The sequence below is a fragment of the Anolis sagrei genome, chromosome 6, assembly GCF_037176765.1.
Source record: "Anolis sagrei isolate rAnoSag1 chromosome 6, rAnoSag1.mat, whole genome shotgun sequence".
Taxonomy (NCBI): domain Eukaryota; kingdom Metazoa; phylum Chordata; class Lepidosauria; order Squamata; family Dactyloidae; genus Anolis; species Anolis sagrei.
Genome location: NC_090026.1, coordinates 95,009,260 through 95,031,467, shown reverse-complemented (window position 1 = coordinate 95,031,467; position 22,208 = coordinate 95,009,260). Strand labels below are relative to the sequence as shown.

At 37.7% G+C, this 22,208-nt stretch overlaps 1 protein-coding gene across 9 annotated transcripts in view; it reads left to right on the top strand.

Annotated features, from left to right (window-relative positions):
- Nucleotides 1-21,919, top strand: part of HDAC9 (histone deacetylase 9) — a 491,112-nt gene extending 469,193 nt beyond the window's left edge. For 8 of the 9 annotated variants that reach the window (XM_060782133.2, XM_060782132.2, XM_060782131.2 and 5 more), the window contains 2 exons: nucleotides 14,024-14,090; nucleotides 18,336-21,919. In XM_060782133.2, the coding sequence (XP_060638116.2) occupies nucleotides 14,024-14,063 (40 nt within the window). In that variant the 3' untranslated portion in view covers nucleotides 14,064-14,090; nucleotides 18,336-21,919. The remainder of the gene's footprint in view (nucleotides 1-14,023; nucleotides 14,091-18,335) is intronic. The other variant, XR_009631775.2, reaches the window with a different exon arrangement.
- The last annotated feature ends 289 nt before the right edge of the window (nucleotides 21,920-22,208 follow it).

Sequence of the window (22,208 nt, the reverse complement as noted above, 5' to 3'; positions counted from 1 at the left end):
TCTGCACTGCATGAGTCATTTTTACCACAATTCAGGAGCTTATGCCTACACTGCAGAAATAAAAACTAACCATTCCCCAGAAAAAATATCCAGCCAGTCAGAAGTGTTGTGCAGTATCGGACTCCAAGGAACAAGATATCAAATTAATTTCCATGGCTGGTTTAGTCATTAAACTGAATAATTTATAATCATGGGCCAGCTTGTTTCCCTGCACGGGAGCTTTCAACTGAGTTTGAGGCTTCTTTACACAATCCTGAAAAACCTCACTCAGCCCCTAACCCACCCCATTTTCTATATTCTTCCCACAAGTTCCTCACCAATTACATATCCAGCATCCATGGGAATTATATATAAATGCTTGCTTGAGAATTGTGTCAATTGAATCTCATGCTGGATGTGAAACTGGCAGGACCTATGGAGGAAAAAATTGACCAGACCCTTGAGGATAAATTATTAAATCTTTATAATTAAAAAGGAATATTCTCAGAAGACCAAAACCTTGAAAAAGTTACTTTTTTGGGTTCCCAGACTCCTTCTGTCCACAGCCATGATACTTGGGGAGTTCCAGGAGTTTTAAAACAAAAAAATAAAATTTCCAAGCTTTGCTAAAGACACATGATGTAGCAACCTTTGCTAAAACTAAGCAGGTCTAGACCTTTTAAATGGCTGTCTAGACCTTCCTGATGACTACCTGGGATCTCACTTGGGTCTCCTTGAGTTTCCATGATGCAAGAAAGATAGCATACAAATAAATACATACATAAAGTTTATTTGCTTTTATGTCTCAAATGGCACATTATTCAGCCATCTGCTTCTCTGTACATAGTTTTAAAGTGTGAATGGAGATAGGGAACACCAGTGGCGAACTTGAGTGGAATAATGATGAAGATAAGGTCCTCAGAGAACCGGAGATTGTGAAACCACTGAGTATAAACCTGCAGACATACTCCCATGCAGCATGCCCAAGCCACACACATTGAAAGAACATGTAAAATGAAGCCAAGATCTGATTGAATAGGGAGTAGTGCTTCTACTAACTTCCTACATGAATAGGCATCATAAGAAGGATAGGACTAAGGCATTGTCTACATCTACAGGATCAATCCAATTTAAAGCACCCTGGAGCTGCTTCAATGCACACCAGGAGCATCCCTGTAACCCTTTTGTCAACAACATGGCCAGTCATGCCAAAGGCACACTGTGACCACCACTGCATTTTCAGCAACAAGCAGCTCTCTCCCAGAGATTTCCTGGCAATAGCACATTTATGGCCACATGACTTGATACCCTGATGTGACATCTTCAGAAATGTGATGTTATCTGAAAACCCTTGAGAGGGGACTAACTGCTGTTGGTGATGCAGAAATAGGTCCATCTGGTGATTTCGATAGTGGATTGAGTCGGATCCAGCTGTCCACACCTCTAGAACTGCAGGATTACTTCAAAGCTTCCTGGAAGCTCTGGAGTAAATTCCATGATCTGTTGATCCGGATTAATGGCTGGATGCAGTGGTTCTGCTGTGAATCCAGTTGTGTGTCAGGTAGACTTCCTACAGCAGCTGAGTAGTGAGTCTACTTAATTTTGGCCATATATACACAGCTTAAGTTTTTGTAAATGAAAACACAGATCAGAATAATCAGACCTTGGAGTTGTCCTTCCCTGAATGAGGCTAACAACACTTTGTTTCTTACAGTAAAGTCTGATCAATGAATAAAGAAGGGAGTATTCATTTCCCCTGCCTGTCAGCTGGTGTTTCATTCTGACCTAACACAATTGACTTGGACATGGATTTAACAATTCTATAAAACGAAAGAACAACTGCCAATGCACTTCACCGATCAAGTATTTCAACATGATGTGTGAATAGTTCCATGCACGGAATAACTATGTGTGTGTGTCTGTGTGTGTGTGTGCATGTGTGCAAAGATATATATGAGTAGAATAAGTCAGAAGAGTGACTCTGTAAAAAGGACATTATAGAGTTCTTACATTTATTCATGCCAAATACTTTTGGCACTTTTGCACAGCAAAACGGAGTCCAAACGTAGTGGAACTGGGCAGACGCCACTGAATGAAAGAGGGAAAAAACAATACAAAAAACAAATCTCATGTAGTTAAATTTTTGAATACTGTAAAGAACTGAAGGAAGACGGCTGTAGATGCATTGAAACCTATCTACATGTAGTTGATTTATGAACATATAAAGGTGCCCTAATTCTTATTATTTTTACTCTGATATCTTCCTTCAGAGGGAGTAGAACCCAATACTTGTACATGGATATTTTTTTAAGTTTTTAAAAGTTTCACAGTATTTACACTCTTCATGTTGGTTGTGGAAAGCACTAGGAGAACACCAATATTGCTGCAACAATAGCATTTGTAGCCCCATATAGAATTTATGCATTGTTCTGTTAATATGACAATATTGGGGAGAAATACAAGTTTTTCCCAAAAATAGTCAGTAAAACAATAATAAACATGAGAACTTAAGGTCATTTTGAATATATGTTTTAAAGAAACCTTTGCCCCAGTACTCAGTGGTGTGTGTGTGTGTGTGTGTGTGTGTGTGTGTGAATTATGGCTCAGCTCAAAGCCTTGGTTTGATTAGCATCAGAGGACTGCATTTCGAAAAAACAAAATTCTATGGAATTACATTAATGTGTAAACACTATGTGGTTTACATAGGATAAGACCCAATGTAATCAGTGCAAATCAAATTATCAATAACAAAACATAGCATAGATGGAGCTACAACATAAGCTACAATAAGATTGCATTAAATGTAAGCTATTTTATCCAGTTCCATACATATATTCTATTAGTTTTATTTCCATGAGATGCAGAGCCCCATTAAGAAATGTGGCTATAAAGTGGAGTCCACAACATGCGAGTGTGGAGAAGAGCAAACCACAGACCACTTTCTACAATGCAGTCTGAGCCCTTCATAATGGAGGACCTTCTCACAGCGACACCAGAGGCACTCTAAGTGGCCAGCTTCTGGTCAAAGGAAATCTAGTAGAATGCCAAGTTTTTAACTTCATTTGTGTTCTTTTTAAAAAATACATTATAACTGTAGCCTCATTTTGCTTCTGACACGATAAATAAGTAAATAATTCTATAACCAAGATAGGATACATAATCTGACACCTAGTGTGGATTCCTGCATCTCGAACCTTTCATGATAAAACAACATTTAGCTTCTAGCTCTCATGAATGTGTAGATATGGATGAAAAACAACTCAAGTCTTGAAAGGTTTTTAGAGGGCAAAACCTCTGTGACCTATGGACTTCTCTATCCCTTTCTCACAATAATTAATCATGTTCCTTATCACTGTATCCCTTCATCCCAATTATATTTCTTTCTTTTTGTCATCTCTGTGTTGTGAAAAGCAAGTGATCTATATTTAACAATAATGCAGCACAGGATTCAGAATAATTGTCATATAAAGTAATCACATTTGCTGAAGTGTTAGCTTACATCACTTAATTGCATGGAGGTTTTTTTCTTGAGGTAGAATTTATGTTATTATATCTTTTAGCAAAGACCCCCAAAGCCTCAGAGGAAACAAAGCCAAATATATAGAGAAATCACAGAGTTCTTTTTTTATCAGCTCAAGATGTAAACATGAAACATCTTTTACCAATGTGGAGAGATTTGGAATGAAACACAAGCCATAATTTTGGTTGGAGTGAAACTAATTTTACAGTGAAATAAAGCCAAATTTTGGGCCAGCAAAAATGAAGCGTAATTAGTTTGGCATATCAGCTTACAAGAGTTGAAACTAATTAGCAGTTAATTGTCATATTTTGGGAGTGTGCTAATTTGAAACCACTGGCACTTAGCAGTAATTGATTTGCTAAGAGCTTAAGTAAAGCCACTGCCCCACTCCCATTAGCAATGCATTTGCTTGTGTAAATATATTAGTAGAGCCATCATAACATTAGATTGCAGCCATTTCAGCTCCTCTCTGCCCCTTTCTCTTTTTACACCAATACAACTAGGGAGTAGAAGTAAGAGAGAGGGGGGGGAAAGAAGGAGGGAAGGAGAGATAATAGTACTGAGATTAATGCACTCAATTTTATCAGTCTGGTTGGAAATCTGGGTATATTTATTATGTCTAAATGCTCAGTTGAAATATGACATTCTTTCTCTTGAAGCTTCTGTTGATCTTAGGATTCCCTGCTTAGCCTATTAGCAGAGATATCACTCTGTGCATATGTAAAGGAGAAAGTCCTTCATCTGAATATGGTGGTGTGATCTACTATTTGTGTGTGTGTGTGTGTGTGTGTGAGAGAGAGAGAGAGAGAGAGAGAGAGAGAGAGAGAGAAATGGCACTTTTAGAAAGGAACTAAGACAAATTAGCAATGCGAACTAATTTATTGAGAAATGTTCTTGATTCCAGCACTTATCAAACTGCAGAATGGACATCCCAGTGGTCCTCAGTATCACAGCCTGTATTGCACTTCTCCAGACTACTATGCCTCTTTCACATTTTACTAGATTTGATGGCAGGTATGGCAACAGATGCTTGTTTGAGACCATGGACCTCATCAGATGTAGCCCCTCCCCATGCTTCTACACACTTCTGACACAATTTACAGGCAGAATCCCACTGAAACCATCATACAACACAAAAGTATTTCCACTGGAGACTCATGAGACTTTCCCAATAAACTGTGTCATAAGTGTGTAGAAAGAGAGGAGTATGGAATAGGGTTCAATTATGTTAAGACGCCGATCCACAAGAAAACAGCTTAATGTGTGATGGGATCTGTCGGATTTGCCCCTGTTAGATTTCTTTAGTGATGTTGGAGTGGGCATTCCTGTGGGTGATCTACAAATAAGCATCAATGTTCCTTTTCTCAGCAGCAATCCTCTTGCATGATTCTAGTACATTATTTTTTTTAATTGATTAGTTCTTCAGGAATTGCACAATTTTGATATATCACCACTTAACTGTTGCTATATTTTCTCCTTTTTAAGACCTGGATTTTGGATTTCCACAATTCTGAGGTTCCCCCTCTTTTAATTAAAAGAAAGGGGGGGGGAGTAGTATGGGGGGAGGGGACTACACTCGCCCATATGATAGAACAGAATGCATAGGATTACTATAGAAATGGACAAAAGTACATTGGTTGTGGTGAAGGAGAATATATTATCTGTTTTCATTATAAACACAACAAAACAAAACGCTATGCTAAAATGACAATTCTCCCCACTTCCCCCTTCAGCTCATGGGATGAGAGCGTGGTGTAGTGCAGTGGTTCTCAACCTGTGGGTCCCTAGATGTCTTGGCCTTCAACTCCTAGAAATCCTAACAGCTGGTGAACTGGCTGGGATTTCTGGGACTTGTAGGCCAAAAACACCTGGGGACCTATTGGTTGAGAACCACTGGTGCAGTGGTTTGAGCATTGGGCTACAACTCTGGACACTGCGTTCAGTTCCCCATTCAGCTATGAAAACTGATTTGAGGCATATCTCACACTCTCAGCCCCAGAAAACTAACCCTGCAATAGCCTAGCCTAGGTTCACAATAAGTCAGAAATAACTTGAAGGCACCCAACAATAGCAACAAAGTTAGAAAAGGAAAGGAAAGGAAAGGAAAGGAAAGGAAAGGAAAGGAAAGGAAAGGAAAGGAAAGGAAAGGAAAGGAAAGGAAAGGAGAGAGAGAGAGAGAGAGGAATATTGACAGCCAAATATATTTGTCTGAGAGTAAGCAAAAGATTTAAAGAGGGAGACAGTTTTAAAAAAAGCAGTTGGGAGGGGGGGGGAAGGTATAGATCTGGTACTCTACTTGCCACAGCCTTTGGCCATTGTGATGGTTACCTCCTCTTTTTTTAAGAACAACCTGGCATTGGACAATGGCAACAAGGAGCTGGAAAACTATTTGCATGGACCTGCATGGAATTGGAAGGAAGAAAAAGGAAGTGAATCACGATGGCCAGAAAATGAAGTCATGGGGATGGGAGGGAAGGGAGAGTTTTCATTCTTAAGGAAATTAGAAAGAGAGATGAAGTGTTAGCATTTTGGATGATGGTGATGATAAAAATGGGAGCAGAGAAAAGGCAGGGTGGGTGGGGGGAGGAAGAGGGCAGCTGTTTTAGAAAGAAATTGATGTAAAAAAGAGCAGGAGAGGGATGCTGAACAGTGGCAGTGAAGGCAAAAGGGTGCAGGTTAAGCCTAGAAGAAGAAGAGGAGAAAAATATCAGGGAGTGAAAGAAATGCAACGGAACATGGCTCATGTGGGGATTCTGGAATCTGCAGTCCAAAAAGTTTCTGACCTCACCATATTTAATAATGTATGATGGGAAATCAACATTGTTTGTCAGCAGTTATGACAACTAAATGAAACCAAAATAACCCAAACCTACACAAGCAACTTAATACAATCAGAAAACAATGTTTATTGAAAACAATGAAATACTTTAACCAGGCCAAAATATATTAAATAAATTAATTTGATTTAGGATCTGCCTTAAGCGGCTTTAAATCCCGGGGTGTGATGATTGATTGGCACAGCCTCACACAAAACATGGATATCTACTACAATTGTTGGAAACCCCAGTACTGTGTTATAATTGTTCAGTTGGCATCTTACACAGAGACTGTGTGGGTGAAAGGGGAAAGAGAAAGTTTTATTTCAAAAAAATTGTTGGATATTATCCTGGTGCCCAGAATAAGATGACTCACTTCCAACTCATAATTTCAATAAAATGGCCATCTTCCTAGCCAACTAACATCTGACTCATTTACCACCAGGAGAAAATGGTCATGTCTAAGCATCATTTTAGGATTCAACCCACCCACCCCCATTTTCTCTCTTCTCCCACCTTCTCCCTTCTGTCCCCTTTCAATGACATCATCAAGTAAACAGTTATTTCATTTTGATTTATTCTGACATGCTGAGCAGAACAGTCTTGGGCAGGGAGAGCTGTGATTTTTCTGGGCGTTTTAATGTTTTGTTTTGTTAAAGCTCTCCGTATGTTCATGTGCAGCAAGAACTTAATTGCAATTGTCAAGAGAAAGGGGAAAAAAGGACTAAAAGTCTTGCCAATAACAGATGAAAGCACAAGAGAATGATGCTCCTGTTGAATTAAATGAAAAGATTGTTCCATAAACCGCAGTCCTGGCTCTTTCATGCTCAGCACATCTTATGAGCTGATAACCCTTCATTTTGTAAATGAGATTACCTTGGACTGATTACAGCCTTGCCTGAGACAAAAAAAGCTTTATCTGTAATCAGTTACTTTAGAAACATTCAGCATGGAGACTTGCCTCTGAATGCTTTCAGATTTAGGCAGATTGTTGGGAGAGCTGAGATGACATCATATTAAAGAGATGCAAGAATTATGATGTAGCATTTCTGCAGTAGTAAATTTAACAGTTGTTCATGAAACTTTGCTTATCTTTAGAGCCTGGAAAAGTTTCTTTTGGGACTTGGGCTTCCAGAAACAGTCAGAAATAATAAATAAATAAATAAATAAATAATAACTGGTGGGATCACAAGCCTGAAAAAGTTACACAAAATGAACACATCAAACTACTCTGGGACTTCTGAATTCAGACTGACAGAGTTTTAGAGCATAATACTCCTGACCTCATAATTGTGGAAAAAACAAAGGTATGGATCGACGATGTTGCAATCCCAGGTGACAGCAGAATTGACAAGAAGCAACTGGAAAAGCTTGCACAATATGCGGTTTTAAAGATAGAACTACAAAGGCTCTGACACAAACCAGTAAAGGTGATTCCATTGGTGATCAGCACACTAGGTGCAGTGTCTAAAGACCTTGGTCTACACTTAAAAACAATTGGTGATGACAAAATTACCATCTGTTAGCTGCAAAAGCCCACCCTGCTTGGATCTGCACACATTATTCACTGATACATCACACAGTCCTAGACACTTGGTAAGTGTCCGACGTGTGATCAAATCCAAAAGCCAGTATAATGATCTTGTTTGATGCATACTAATCTTTTTGTGTATCAAATAATAATAATAATAATAATAATAATAATAATAATAATAATAGGAATTCTTCCTAAAAGTTTGAGTTGGCTCCTTGAACAGAGTTGGCTAGGGGATGCTGGGAGCTACAGTCCAAAAAAGTTATATTCTTTCCATGTTTCATATTTGGAAAGACATCAATATTGTCTCTCAGCAGCCATGACAACAAAATGAAGGCTGCAATCTATATCTGACTACCAAAGGCTGATAACAAACAAGAAGGGACATTCCAGAAGCCCCTTGAAAGCTGGATTAGATCTAACCATAAAGTCAATTATTTCATTTTTATATAAACCCACAACAGAGGTTACTCTTTCCTTCACTTTCAAGATGGAAGTCAAATTTGAGAAGTACCCAATATGCCTTAACTAGAATTTGAACTGATGTTCCCAAGATCTAAAGAACCAAAAACTAAAATCTCAAGAAAATACTGTACAAGAATGTGTATGGTTTATAGTACAGAAGCATTACATCATGAGTGAGCTATGCATTTCTTTTCCTTGAAACAAGCATCAAAGATTAACAGAACTCAGTGACTTGCAGGATTATGATTAACAGCTGTTGCACAGATTTCGTTATTATATTTATCTTTCCCATACTTGAAAAATCAAATATTAGAGATTTTGATCATATCATTGTTTTTTAACCTCAGGAATTCTTACTATGGGAGTATTTGATGTTCTGCTGGTGGGTTTTGAACTAGCATCTTGCCCCATTCAGGCCTCGATGCCAACTGGAATCCAGCTGTAGGGATTTCCAGCCTATGAGAAGCAGTTGTAGGGAAGTACAGGAAGTAGATTTTGTACCTCTTCTAGCAAAAGTTCACCACTAGAGCCTCCTCTAAGAGATTAGCCAACTCCATAAGGTTTTCTTGCTTCTGCTAACAGTGTGTTTTCAGATGTGCCCATGGCAACTGAGCAGAATTTAAGTATAATAGTGTATAACTTCCATAAGGTTGGGTTGTTGTGAGTTTTTTGGATTTCTTGGAGAGCATCCCAATTCCTGCATATTTCCCATTTCCTATTTCTGGACTGCAACTCCCAGCAATCCTCCAGACAGATAAGATAGACAGATTAGATAGAGATAGATAGGTAGATTGATTGATCGATCAGGAGAACTGCTGGGAGTTGCAGTCCAAGAATAGGTAGAGAAGGAAGAAAGGGGAGAAAAAGGAAGGGAAAGAAAAGGGGGGAGGAAGAGAAGGCAGGAAGGAGACAAAGAAAGGAGGAGAGAAAGAGGGAGGGAAGGTTGGCTACAGCAACGCGTGGTGGGTACAGCTAGTTATTATAATAAATATTTATATGTATATTACCAATCTACTAACAAAAGAAATTAACTTTAAGATATGTATATAGTTGGCTGGCATCAAGAGTAGAAAAATAGTTAATTGATAAAATAAGGAAAAATACTATGCAGAGCTGAAAGAAAATAAAAGAAGGGACAATATAAGAAGATAAAAGAAATCAATGCAGATTCAGAAAGATCATCTGTTACTCTTGTTAGAAAAGATGTCATAGTTGGAACTTTTTTTTTACTTCACTTCCTTCGTATAGTAAAGAATATGCATAATGATACTTCCTCCCCCTCTATGTCTTTGATGTCACAATAGACTCATGTGTAGAACTATTTAACTAACATGGCTCCATAACTTATAGTACTATATTCTTTTATATTCCCCATCTTTCCCTTCTTTTTCTCTTTTTTATTGTTTATTAGAGTTACTTTTTCTCTTTTTTGGAAACAAAATAAAACTTATTTGCAAAAAAAAAAGGAACAATTGAGCTATACACTCACCATACGTACCAACCTGCAAAAATTCCCATAATGAACCTCATTGTTCAAGGTTTGTGCACATACTATATGTAGTAAGGTTGGGGGAAAAATCATAGCAATGTCTTTAACCTCCATGTCCCTTTCTATATGTCATTTGGGTACCATACAAAATTCCCTTTAAATTGTGTTTCTTTTATTTTCCAAATATGAGAGTTAAGAAGTAAACACAATACTCACCGAACATGATCTGTACTTTGAGGTGACACTTCCAATTCTAATAAGCATATTCTATTAATGCCATGTTCATGGATCCATATGCCTTAAAGTTCTCTGTTGACTTATGGTGACCTCAGAAATTTCAAAATGCTCTCAAGTTCCATGAATCTCATCCTACCATCTCACCACACTGGGGGTTTTGGGCTCCTTGCTCCTCTTCAGCCACATGACCTGCTGAGCATCGTCACATGACACAGGCAGTGGCCCCTCTAATTTCATGACCGAAGTGGCAAGGAAGCATCACAAGATGCTTCCTCACCAACAATGAAAGGTAAGGTGTTTTTGGATAGCTCCGGTGGAGCTACCCATGGTTTTGGTCCTTTCCCCCCCATCTAATGGGAGCAGGGCAGGATGCCAATGCACCTTGTCCCAATGCCCTCATGTGATGGGGAAGGAGGGAGGGTGTGTGGGTTGCAAAATGGAACTAAAAAGTGTGGGGGGGGGGCATTAGTATGATGAGGGCCATAGTCTATATGTCCTCTTGATAAATAGAGATTGTTAGCAACCTCTATAGAAGGCTTCTATGTCATTTTTAGAGCCAATCTTCCGTATATATGGGTTTTACTTCTGGAGATTTGATTATTTGCTAATTTTATTTTAAAATGTTCTCTAGGAATATCTAGGTCCTCCAGTGCAATTCTATGGCCAACTTCCACTAGATGATGACCACCGAATCACACTGGAAAGCCTATGGATTCCTATAGCTGCTTTGAATGATGTTGCTCTGTGCTTCTGATATGTTTTTATTTGATTGCTGTTTGTTGGTTTTATTTTAAGGTGTTTGTTTTAATCTGTAATTTTCGGCCTTGTCCCTTTGTAAGCCACCACAAGTCCTCTCGGGGAGATGGAGGTGGGGTATAAGAATAAATTATTATTATTATTATTATTATTATTATTATTATTATTATTTGAAACACAACAAGATGAGTCCACAACAGACACTCTGCTGGCTGTTGAATTGGATCACACGCCGGACACTTCCCAAGTGTCTAGGACTGTGTGATGTATCAGTGAATGATGCGTGCAGATCCCAGTAAGGTGGCCTTCTGCAGCTGACAGGTGGTAATTTTGGCAGCGCCAATTGTGTTTAAGTGAAGGCCAAGGTCTGTAGGCACTGCACCTGGTGAATCTCCTTGTGCAGTGAAAAAGTGGGATGATGATGATGATGGTGATGATGATGATGATGATAGACAACACCTCTATAGGAATTGCTTGGTCCTCCAGTTGAGATCCTATGGTGAATTTTCAACAGACATTGATGATAGAGTTGTGTTAAACTACCTAGAGAGTCCTGAAGAGCTGTTCTCTCAAATTAAAAAAGCTATTTTTGTGGTTTTTCACTTTCAAGGAGGACCTACCAGTGGATGTGGAGGACTTATAAATGTTTTTCTGTATCATTTGTAGCTGAGGAAGGCTATATATCATCGGTGAAAATGTGTGAGATTTCTCATTGTTTGTAAAACGTAATTATCACCAATCAACCAAGCACTGACCAAAATAAAAAAATTGTTTATTTCCATTTTTTTTATCTGAACTTTCCAAAATCCAAATATTGGTGCATAAATCCAATGGAAGAGCAATGAAACCAAAAAACCTCGCCCTTTGAATGTTTAACTCTTAAAATATGTGACTTTAGATCAATATCTACTCAACCACAGGAAAGAAGAGACAAAGAAAATGTTACTGAAAAATCTGGTATTGGTAGCTGTAGTTCTTGGGGTTTTTTTTATTTAGAAGATCTATTGTTGTGGTTCATGTTGAATTTTGGGGCATTGCCCCAATGATGTGTATTATGCGATAAACTGCCATGTTTGCATCTAGACAGCTTCAAGATGGATGGTGGGAAAGACCATTTTTATCCACTTTTCCCACTTTCTCTTTTTTTTAAAAAAGAGTTATGGCATATAATATTTCAGTGAAAAAATAGAATAGTGCTTTTGCACTAAAATGCTGTTTTAACAGTTTCACTTCACTGTAGCAGTGTTTTACTATGATTCAGTGGAGCCCCCGGTGGCGCAGTGGGTTAAACCCTTGTGCCGGCAGGACTGAAGACCGACAGGTCGCAGGTTCGAATCTGGGGAGAGGCGGATGAGCTCCCTCTATCAGCTCCAGCTCCTCATGCGGGGACATGAGAGAAGCCTCCCACAAGGATGATAAAACATCAAATCATCCGGGCGTTCCCTGGGCAAGGTCCTTGCAGACGGCCAATTCTCTCACACCAGAAGCGACTTGCAGTTTCTCAGGTCGTTCCTGACACGACCAAAAAAAAAACAAACTATGATTCAGTGTGTTAGTGAAACAAACAATTGCCTCATAAGAAGATGCCCCAATGTGAGAAAAAAAGCTTTTAAAAGCCCTTCTAATGAGGATCCAAGAAACAAACATCTAGCAACAAACATCCTCAACAAAATAATAGGAGAGAGGCTATTGACACAGTGATATCAGCAAACAGCAATAAAAAATGAAGAAGTCATGTTGCCAACACTGTGAACCACCGTGAGTCCCCTTCGGGATTGAGAAGGGCAGTATAAAAATACTGCAAATTAATAATAATGAAGTCCCATATTTGTAGCATTAAATTTCTAATAATTTCTTTTAACAGGCTCCTCATTTTTAATAGATATATGGAAGAGAAATACAACTCAGTGTCTCTCCATGCTGTGAATAGTAGTATCTCTTGCATTTTGGCCCCATAAAAATGCTTGAGCATTTGGCAGGGTCATTTTTAATATATTGAGTTTATTTATTAAATATATACCCATATTGAAGATTTTGGAGGAGTATTCAGTGAATTAAAGCAGCTAATAAATTTAAAACATATGCATTAAAAAGGGACTGGGTATTTTTGAACTGGGGAATGTTTATGTGAAGAACTTGCATAATTTCAAACATTTCTTCATAAATTTCACAGGAAAAATGGGATTTTTTTTAAAAAAAATGTGAATTTGAAAGAAAGTAAAACTCATAGATCAATTTAACCAGCTGTATGTTTTGCGGCTAAACAAAAAAAAGTATTCTTGAAACTCAAGGCAAATTCCCAATGATAAATATTTCGGGCATGAATAAGTTCTTCCATCCTCATTACTATTTCACCAGAGAGTATTGAAAGTATCCATAAAATGTGCATCTGTCAAAAATAAAATGTGTGTGTGTGTGTTCTCAGACATCAGTTTAGGATTAAATTCATATATCTGACCTCTTATACTGCCAACAATGCTGTTTGAAAGAGAGAGAGAAATCTCTAATCCTTTATTCTCCAAAGCTATACACAGGGGGGTGAATACTTTATCTTCTCTTTTTTTCCCCCTGTACCTTTCCGACTGCCAATTTAGCTCAGACTGTTGGCTGTCTCCCAGATGATTTCTAATAAAGATGATGTGCATAATCAGATTATTTATTATTATTAGATACCTACTTTATGGCAGTGGTCTGCTAATCAAATTCAGAATTGGAGTGCGGAAGTTTTAGGCAGGCGAGCAGCCAACGTGGTCTTAAAATCAAAGCAAGTACAACCAGAATGGCTTGGAGTCGCTGCAAAATTCCTTGCGTGTTACCTGATTTTCAAGAGAGTATCCCATTGTTAAATTGAATAAGTTGGGTCCATAAATATTGAGAGAGAAAGCAAGGAGGAGAGAGAATTGCACCTCTTCCCTCACCCCAGCCCTGTAAAGTGATTTGATTTTGCTGAAACAAAGCATGTGCGTTTCTTGAACCTAAAGTTATAAAATATTCTGACAATTTTAATATAAACAGGAACCTTTTGCAGTGATTGCTTGGATCAGAAATGTTTTTTCCACTTGACATTTTGTTTATGCTTCCTGGAAGAGAAACTTTATTTATGGATAACCAAAGAACACAAATAAACACGGCAGAGAGCTGAAAAATCAGCTTTGATTATGCATGAAAATCTACAATGTCATTGTGTACTCTGGTTCCATATTCTGATTGCCTGTTTATTTTTCTAGAGCTGCTGGCGAGCCCATGGAAGAAGAGCCAGCCTTGTGAAGTGCCAAGTTCTCCATGATATTTCCTGTGCGTGACATCATTGTGTACCTCCATCTACCGCCAACCCCCCCCCCCCCCAATTTTGAAAAAAAAGCACCCTTAGACATGTCTTGTCTGCTGCCTGGGTGGCAAGGATCAGATGGAACGTAAACACACTGGGCACACAATTCTGAACAGCAGCTTCACTTGTTCGTAAGACAGACTTAAAAAGCCTCCTTTGGTGTAACCGCTACAATTCTAAAGTTACACGCAAACCAGATCTTGCAGAGAGAGACCAAGCCTAGAAGCCTGCTTTCAAGCGCTGTGCAATGCACTCAGTGACTTCAGTGATAGAATAGAAGCATCCAATTAATTCCACTTTCTTGACTATGGTTGTGTATGAAAATTTGAAACAGCTTAAAAAACCACAGGGTGGAAGGGGGGAGACTCATGGCATCACAATCCCCACTGCTTCTGATTTTAAAAACACATTTTTACCTCTTTCCCTCCTCTTTCTTTCACATGGTTAAAAATAGTTTAAAGGCTTGATTTCAGAACGGAATGAAATGATGTGTTCTTTCTCCATAGTGCCATTTGAAAAACATGATAGCCATTTCAGATTGGAGAAATATATTGTTGCTTTTAAAGGGTAATGGAAACTCAGGGCCCATCTACGCTAACCATTTAATAATGGTGGCCAGACAACAAAAACCCACAAAAGTTCACAAAAAAAAAAATTCCTTAACGTGCATCAGTAGTTTTTGTAATCACAATCTGGTTACTGGATTTCCTATGTAATCTTCTGCACAATGAAACTACTTTCTTCAATACTAGTTTGAAAGTGCAGTAAATGCTCAGTGAAGATGGTGCCTCAGTCAATAGGAAACTTTTCTCCATTGCATTTCAGCTGTCCTAAGCAGAATTGTGCAAAATGGCTCTTTAGTTGTAAACTTCTAGGTATTTTACTCAGAATTCAGCCCTAGGACATACTGCCTCATAAAAGGATGTAGGAGTCCAACCTGGTTGATCATTTTATTGGTTAGTTCTTCATGGTTCCCTTACTCTCCAGAAGGAGAAAGCAATTATAATAGTGCATAATCCATCCAAGTTATTCTGTGATCACAAAATTCCCATCTGCTCTTTAAGAATCAGTCACTTTCTTCTATCTTACATTAGCACTGTTTTGAAAGGAACAGACCGAAATTCACAAAAGCTCATGCTCAAGTAAATTGGTCTTGACGGTACAACTAGATCCTTTTTTTCCCCACTTGCTTTTTTTAAAAAAAATGCTAATTCAGCCTAGCTTCAGACCCATACTATTCCCCACCTCTAAAGGGTAAAAGTATGAATGATTTTCCCAGATTTGCTACAATGATGATGATGAGATGATGGTGATTTCCCCTGCTCCCTAAACTGGGACTCAAGTGCTTCTGAAGGCAGATTTAGTTTTAAAAGCAGTTCAGGACATCACTCAATCTCTTCCATGGAAGCAGAATATTGAAAGGTTTTAAGAGACATTTTGACTTCTATTTATCTTCTCTAAAGTTTAACTAGTAGATTAGGACAAAAGTCTCTCCAAATTCAAGAGTGTGGCAAAGGAGCTGTGCACTCTTCTAACAACCAATGCTTAAACTCTTACACATGTTGCCTTACTCTCACAACAAAGAAAAGGGGGTTGTGGCATTTATTCAGAAACAAAGTTTTTTGAGGGACACCAATAGCAATGGAGTTGTAGTCATTTTTGAGAATCACACACAGAGTGAAAGCATAGTCTATTATGTATCTTCAGTTATTCTGCCTTACAGAATCAAAAAGTGAGATTTCCTTTGAACAGCGAGGGATGTTCTTGCTTTATATTTTTCCAAGCTCAAAGGATACATAAAAGCCATAAGTGAACACTGTCATGCTTTTTATTCCAAAATTTGAAAGAAACCTTAATTAAAACAAGGTTTTGGGGGACGCCGTGGTATGAAAGATATGAAACAATGTGGTTTCAGTTATAGCAGACTCAAACCTGTAAATCAAAGATGAAAGATTTCACTCAAATAGAATTATATAATTCTCTCTTGTTATACAGATGGGCTACATTTTTTGCCTCAAATGTGTTCAGGTTTGTTTACAATTAGCATTTTAATTTGAGATCCTTTTTACTACTTATATGGAAACAGTTTGCTGTAACATGAAAATCGGAGCCTGTGTTTAAAACAGGAAGTCGGAGGAAAAATGTCACCCAGTGAAACATGGAATTATCTTTTTAATATAAGTGTTATGAGATGCATTCTTTTGATTAATTACTGGGGAAGAAATCAAATCCTATTTTAAGCTTAAACCCCAGTATCGACTTTCATAGTTAAAAGAAGAAAACCGATGAATCAAAGTTGCATTAGCACATATACTCAATCTAGTCTACGATATCTATAGAATTACTTTGTGAGTAAGGCAATCTATTCCAGACATTTGTCTTGAGTGATACTACTTGACAAATCATTCCAGTTTTTCCAATAGTCATCCCTTACACATATGTCTTAGGAAAAATTAGTCACCAAACCTGCTGGTAATTATTCAGTCTAATGGTTTAAATTCAATGCTTCCTATTTTAAGTGCTGGTGCTGAAAATGTCCATTTTCTTGTTGTGAAATCGGTTTGCTTTTGAAGCCTAAATTGTGAATGGGATAAAAGACAAAGAACTAACTCATTTAGCTTTAAATTTATAGTGAGGAAATGTTCATGTTTCCTTTGCAAACCACTGAGCACAATTGAGATGCTTGAGAAAAATCGAACCAAAACCAAAGAAGAGTATGAGTCCATACACATTCATTTGAGAGCAAGTAAATATGCATCTGTCATTGAACTCCACTTTTGATTTTATGGTGTGTCTGTGTGCCTTCAAGTCTCTTGTCAACTTATGCCAACCTCATTAATTTCATAGGGTTTTTCAGGCAAGGAATACTCAGAGGTGGTTTTGCCAGTTTCTTCCTCTGAAATATAGCCTATGAAATCTGGTATTCATTGACAGTCTCCCATCCAAGTAATTCAGAACTGACCTAGCTTAGCTTCTAAGATCTGGTGCCTTTATGGCATTTTACTATATAAAAGGCAAAGTTGAGCTGGCACTATTACAGCACTAATTGTCTCTTCAGAGGGTAGATGCCTGGAAATCTACATATATGCACACTCGCACAAATGTAGAAAAGGGATTTTGTGTTTGGTCTATGATTTTGGGTTATATATTCCAGTTTAGGAAGGTGCATAGCAGTAAGTTAATTAGAAACAGTATAAACATTACTGTTTGAGAGGAATAATCTCACACTTTTAAGTCCTTGCCAAGAATGGCCCAGTGAATAATCTAAAAACCCAGGTGTTGCAGTATTATTGATGCTACGCAAGTGTGGACCTGAGCAGCAAGGCTCAGCGATACAGATAAGGGATTACTGAAAATTGCATGTGAGGTCAGGGTGGTCTAGTGGTTACAGTGTTCAATTAGGATTTTAAAAATCTTATACCAAGTTCATACTGAGCCATGAAACTGAGTGACTCTCTCTCTCTCTCTCTTCCTGAACATGATTATTGTGAGCATAAGGAGAAGCAGAACTGTATGCATCACTTTGTGCTCATGGAAGATAGGACACGAGCTATAACCATTAACCAATCAAGATTTATTTATTTATTTATTTATTTATTTATTTATTTACAACATTTATATTCCACCCTTCACACCCCGAAGGGGACTCAGAGCTGCTTACAAGATATATATATCAGTATTCAATATTACTATATTGTATTATACCATTATATTGTAATATTATTAGTAATATTACATGTAATATAAATATATAATTATAATATATTACTATTAGTATTATATATAATACTATTTATTATATAATTAATTATATAAAATGTGCAAAATAATTTTAAAAACACAGAAGTCTATAAATGACTTGGCCATTTTTTATAATTTGGGTAATACTGAATGTATAGAAATTTATTGCTGTTTGCAAAATGTTTTCAGACTCTGCTGAGCCATTAGGAGAACAAGAGTTTGATCCATATTTTTAAAGTTCCTTTCCATATGCTTCTGTGATATTCAGTCTTGACACCCCTGGTACAGAATCAAGGATCCAAAGATCTATATTATATGGCCTCAAAGACTTGAGCATCTCTGCTGTTGTTGGGGGACTTCTTTTAACCCACCCACCACACAGCACTCTTGTTCTAAAGGCTATATTAAAATTTGTAGATGGGAATCAAGCTACACTTTGCTTTTAAGACCTGTCACTGCTTTTTTAAAAGAAAAAAATTATGGAAGAGATGAATGGTACTGGAATCAAGATATAGGTGGAGGGAGGTAAGAACAAATGCTTTTCCTGTTGCATTATATCCCCACTGAAACTCCCCTCTCTCTCCAAAACAGTTCTTATCTGACCTGTTAATGGGGTTTACATGTGTTATTTCTTAAAACTAAGCATTATATTTTCATGCCCATTTTTTAACAAATAGTATTCAACCTGATAGAAGCAGGTGTGAAAAGGTCACCTGGCAAACACTAATGGACTTGGTATAATGAATGAGACTTTTCACTAACAGTTCTGTTTTTTAAAAGAGATTGTGATGAGTTGGGATAGGAATCCTGCTCAAGACATCCTAGTCCTAAATTCACCCAGGTAACTTTCCAAAGCCTGAGGTCCTTTCAGGCTGCACAATTATAGCACAGTGTGTGTGCGTGTGCCTCCAAACTGCCTGTCAACTTATCAGGACCCCATGAATTTAAAAGGGTTTTCTTAGTGTTAGTCAAAGTGGCAGGCAGAAAATAAGCTTGTTTCATCTTCAATATGACATCTTTTCAAATATTAAACATGGCAATCATGTCACTGCTTAACTTTCTCTTCTCCAAGCTCAAATTATCCATTCCTACAATAAGGCATGGTTTCCAGTCCTTCTCAAGGAGCTACATTAAAAATATGGGATTTTTGGAATGTTGTTCAGTCTAAAAAAGGAGACTTTCCAGACCTCAAATAAAGGATATCCTTTATAATATGAGGAATATGCCAGTCCTGTTTGGAGATGGGAACAGTATCGCAACATTCAAAAAAGTGAAAACTTTGGTTACATTCCATTCTATGCATTAATCCAGGGGACAAGTTCATTTCATAATTCAAAAAGTTTGAATTCCCCAAATATCCCCATTCTTGACCTTGCTAGTAAGATGTAAATAGTAATAATAAAACTGTTCCTTGGGCTCAATTTGGCCAAAAGTGCTTTTGGCTCAGTCTGTAATCTGGCTAAAATTTATTTTAGGAATCAAAGGAATATATTGTCACATATCTTCAAATTGTTTCCAATTTATGGAAGGCCTAAGACAAACCTTTCATTTTATTTTCTTGGCAAGAAAAAGCCAGTGTGGTGCAGTGCCTTGGATTACAACTCTGGAGACCAGGATTCGAATCCCTGCTTAGTTTTGGGAACCCACTTGATGACACCCTCTCAGGCTCAGAAGAAGGTGAAAGTTTGGCCTCTCTGGAACAAGCCTTGCCAAGAAAACTGAATATAACTCAGTGAAAATGACTTCCATGCATAGGATCGATTTGCCTATTTCATTTAAGACAATAGAAAGTGGTTAGTCAAAAGTAATTGATTTCATTGAATTGAAAGGGAGATTGTAATGAGTAATTTTTGCTGGATCGTGGCATTTATATTTAACTAGTGGGCAAAATGTTGAGAAATGGGGAGAGGTATTTTTCGTGGTTGAAATCTCTTTTGAATACATCATTTCATGCTGTTATAACAGTACTTCAAATCCTACAGAGGCAATATCTAAACATGCAAAATGTGCCACCATTAGCAACAAGAAGAATATGTACATAACAGGACTGTTTCCGTGTAAACACCTATGTTTAAAGGGAGAGAGAATTCTTTTCAAAGTACTACTGCTGCATTAGGTGGCAGCAAATTCGTCAGTGTCAAACCGCAGAGACAGATTTTTCTCTTCATTTAACAAGGTCTTCCTAATAGTATTTATTGCATTCCAGGCTGACATGAACATCTGCAGTAGCAGAGTCATATCCACCAGATCCAAATTTAGCAAAGGCTGATGAGTGACCATAGTTTTTAATGCAGTAGAAAGTGGCTATGATGCGTACATGGGTTTCGTTTTTATTATTTGTTTGGAGGGGATTGGGAACTCAACAGGAAACCCAACAGATCATGCATAGCAATGTCTCATTTTAAACTGCTTCTGATTTGGGATAGAAGAGATCAGTTACTCCAGATAGGGAAGATTGAGTCAAAACAGGTGCTGGGCTAATATTCCATAGCTTGTCAAGGTCTTAATGCAAAACTAGATGTGGGAGTGAGGTAGGGCATTGCAAGACACTGTGAGAGACTCTAGAATGATTATAACCATGATACAGCCACCTGCCCAGTGTCCCACCAGTGTTGAAAGGGGCTTAAAAACTGATAGTAATAGACTCATAGTAGAGTTTAGGAGTATAGTGGGTCTTTGGTATCTGCTGGGGTTGGTTCCAGAACCTCCTATGGATAACAAAATACATGGGTGCTCAAGTCCTAGAATATGCAGTGACTGCCAAGGTATAGATGACTGGATCTACGAATACAGAATCCATGGGTATGAAGGGCCAACTGTAATTCCTTAAATATTATTTTGTTCCCTTGAGTTCCTCAAAATGCTCAACCTTGTTTTTAAAAGTTGACATTTGCATTGAAAAACAACATTGGCCATTGAAAGGATAAATTTCTCAGCACAGATTTGACCATGGACAGGAGGACAAGAGTTAATAACTTTTTCTTGGCTACTCCTCCATCTTCCAATTTCACTGGGTGACCTTGGGAAAGCCACACTCTCTCAGTCTCAAAGGAGGGCAATGGCCTCTGATAAAATCTTGCCAAGAAATCTTGCCAAGAAAAGTCTTTGAGAAGTTCACATATGTTAGAGCTTTGAAGACACATAACAACAATTATTAAAAGACCAGGCATTTTCTGTCAATTTGTCTTAATCCCAAGGGTAATTAAATATATGTATGCATTCAGTGTATTTTTAATCATCCACTGTCAATCCCCTGAACATGCTTAGGACCCTGAAACACTTTTGTGCATGTTTGTGTCTGTGTGCTACTTTTATTATTGTTCCCTTCTTCAGGTCCATAGGGATTCTCTTCAGTGGTAAGTTCCCATGTGTGCCAGTAGCAGCTTTCTTCCCAAACACTGTAGTTCCAGTTTTGACTGATGTAGCATAGCTGTTATTTCTAATAACTTTGACAAGATCAATTATATGCATCTAAACATCATGTACCAGGCCCTGTCTGATCTTGGAAGCTAAGCAGAGAAAGTCCTGGTTTATACCTGGATGGAAAATCATCAAGGAATTCCAGGTGCTGTAGGCTATGGCAAAAAATCCCATTTTAAGAAAAAGCTATGAAATGGGGTTGCCATAAGTCAAGTGGTGACTTGAAGACTTGAAGGCACCTAGAGAGATACACAATCACAGAGTACATCTAAGGAAGTTTGAAAATGTCATGGCCAATAGAAATGGCTTGATCAAACAAAATTATTCTTAAATGCCAAGGGTTTTTAAAAAAAAAAAAAAGAAGAAGAATCGTATTGGTATGGGAAAGATGAGCCTAGAAAGCATTATTCTAAATATTCCTGATATTTTTTGTGTCCAAGAGCCTTCCATTAATAACTTAAAAGTCATCTTGTGCTTCAGAGTCTTTGTATGTTTAATTATGGAAGCTTTGAAATTGCTTGCGGTAGTTTTCAATCGGGTTGGGAAAAAAGTTCATTTGGTCCTGTGTTTTGTATAATTATTTGACTATACTCTTGTTCTCATGTGTATTAAAGAACCCTGTTTGAAATAAGAACATTTGATGTTTGACTCTTTTTTTATTTTACAATTGTTTTTAACTAACCGGGGAAGTTTCAGAAGTAGCATATGAACTTGCCACCCTAGTAGAATCATAGGCATTTAGCTATTAAAACATAAATATACTGAGCACCATCAAGATGGAGTGCATAAAAAAACAAACCACAAACATTAATGTGAAAGGAATGATACTTGTCAGCCTTAAAACCACAGAAAGAAAACGAAAAATATCCAGAGCTAAAACTGAAGCTTTAAAGCTCATATTTGATACTCCATTTTGCCAATAA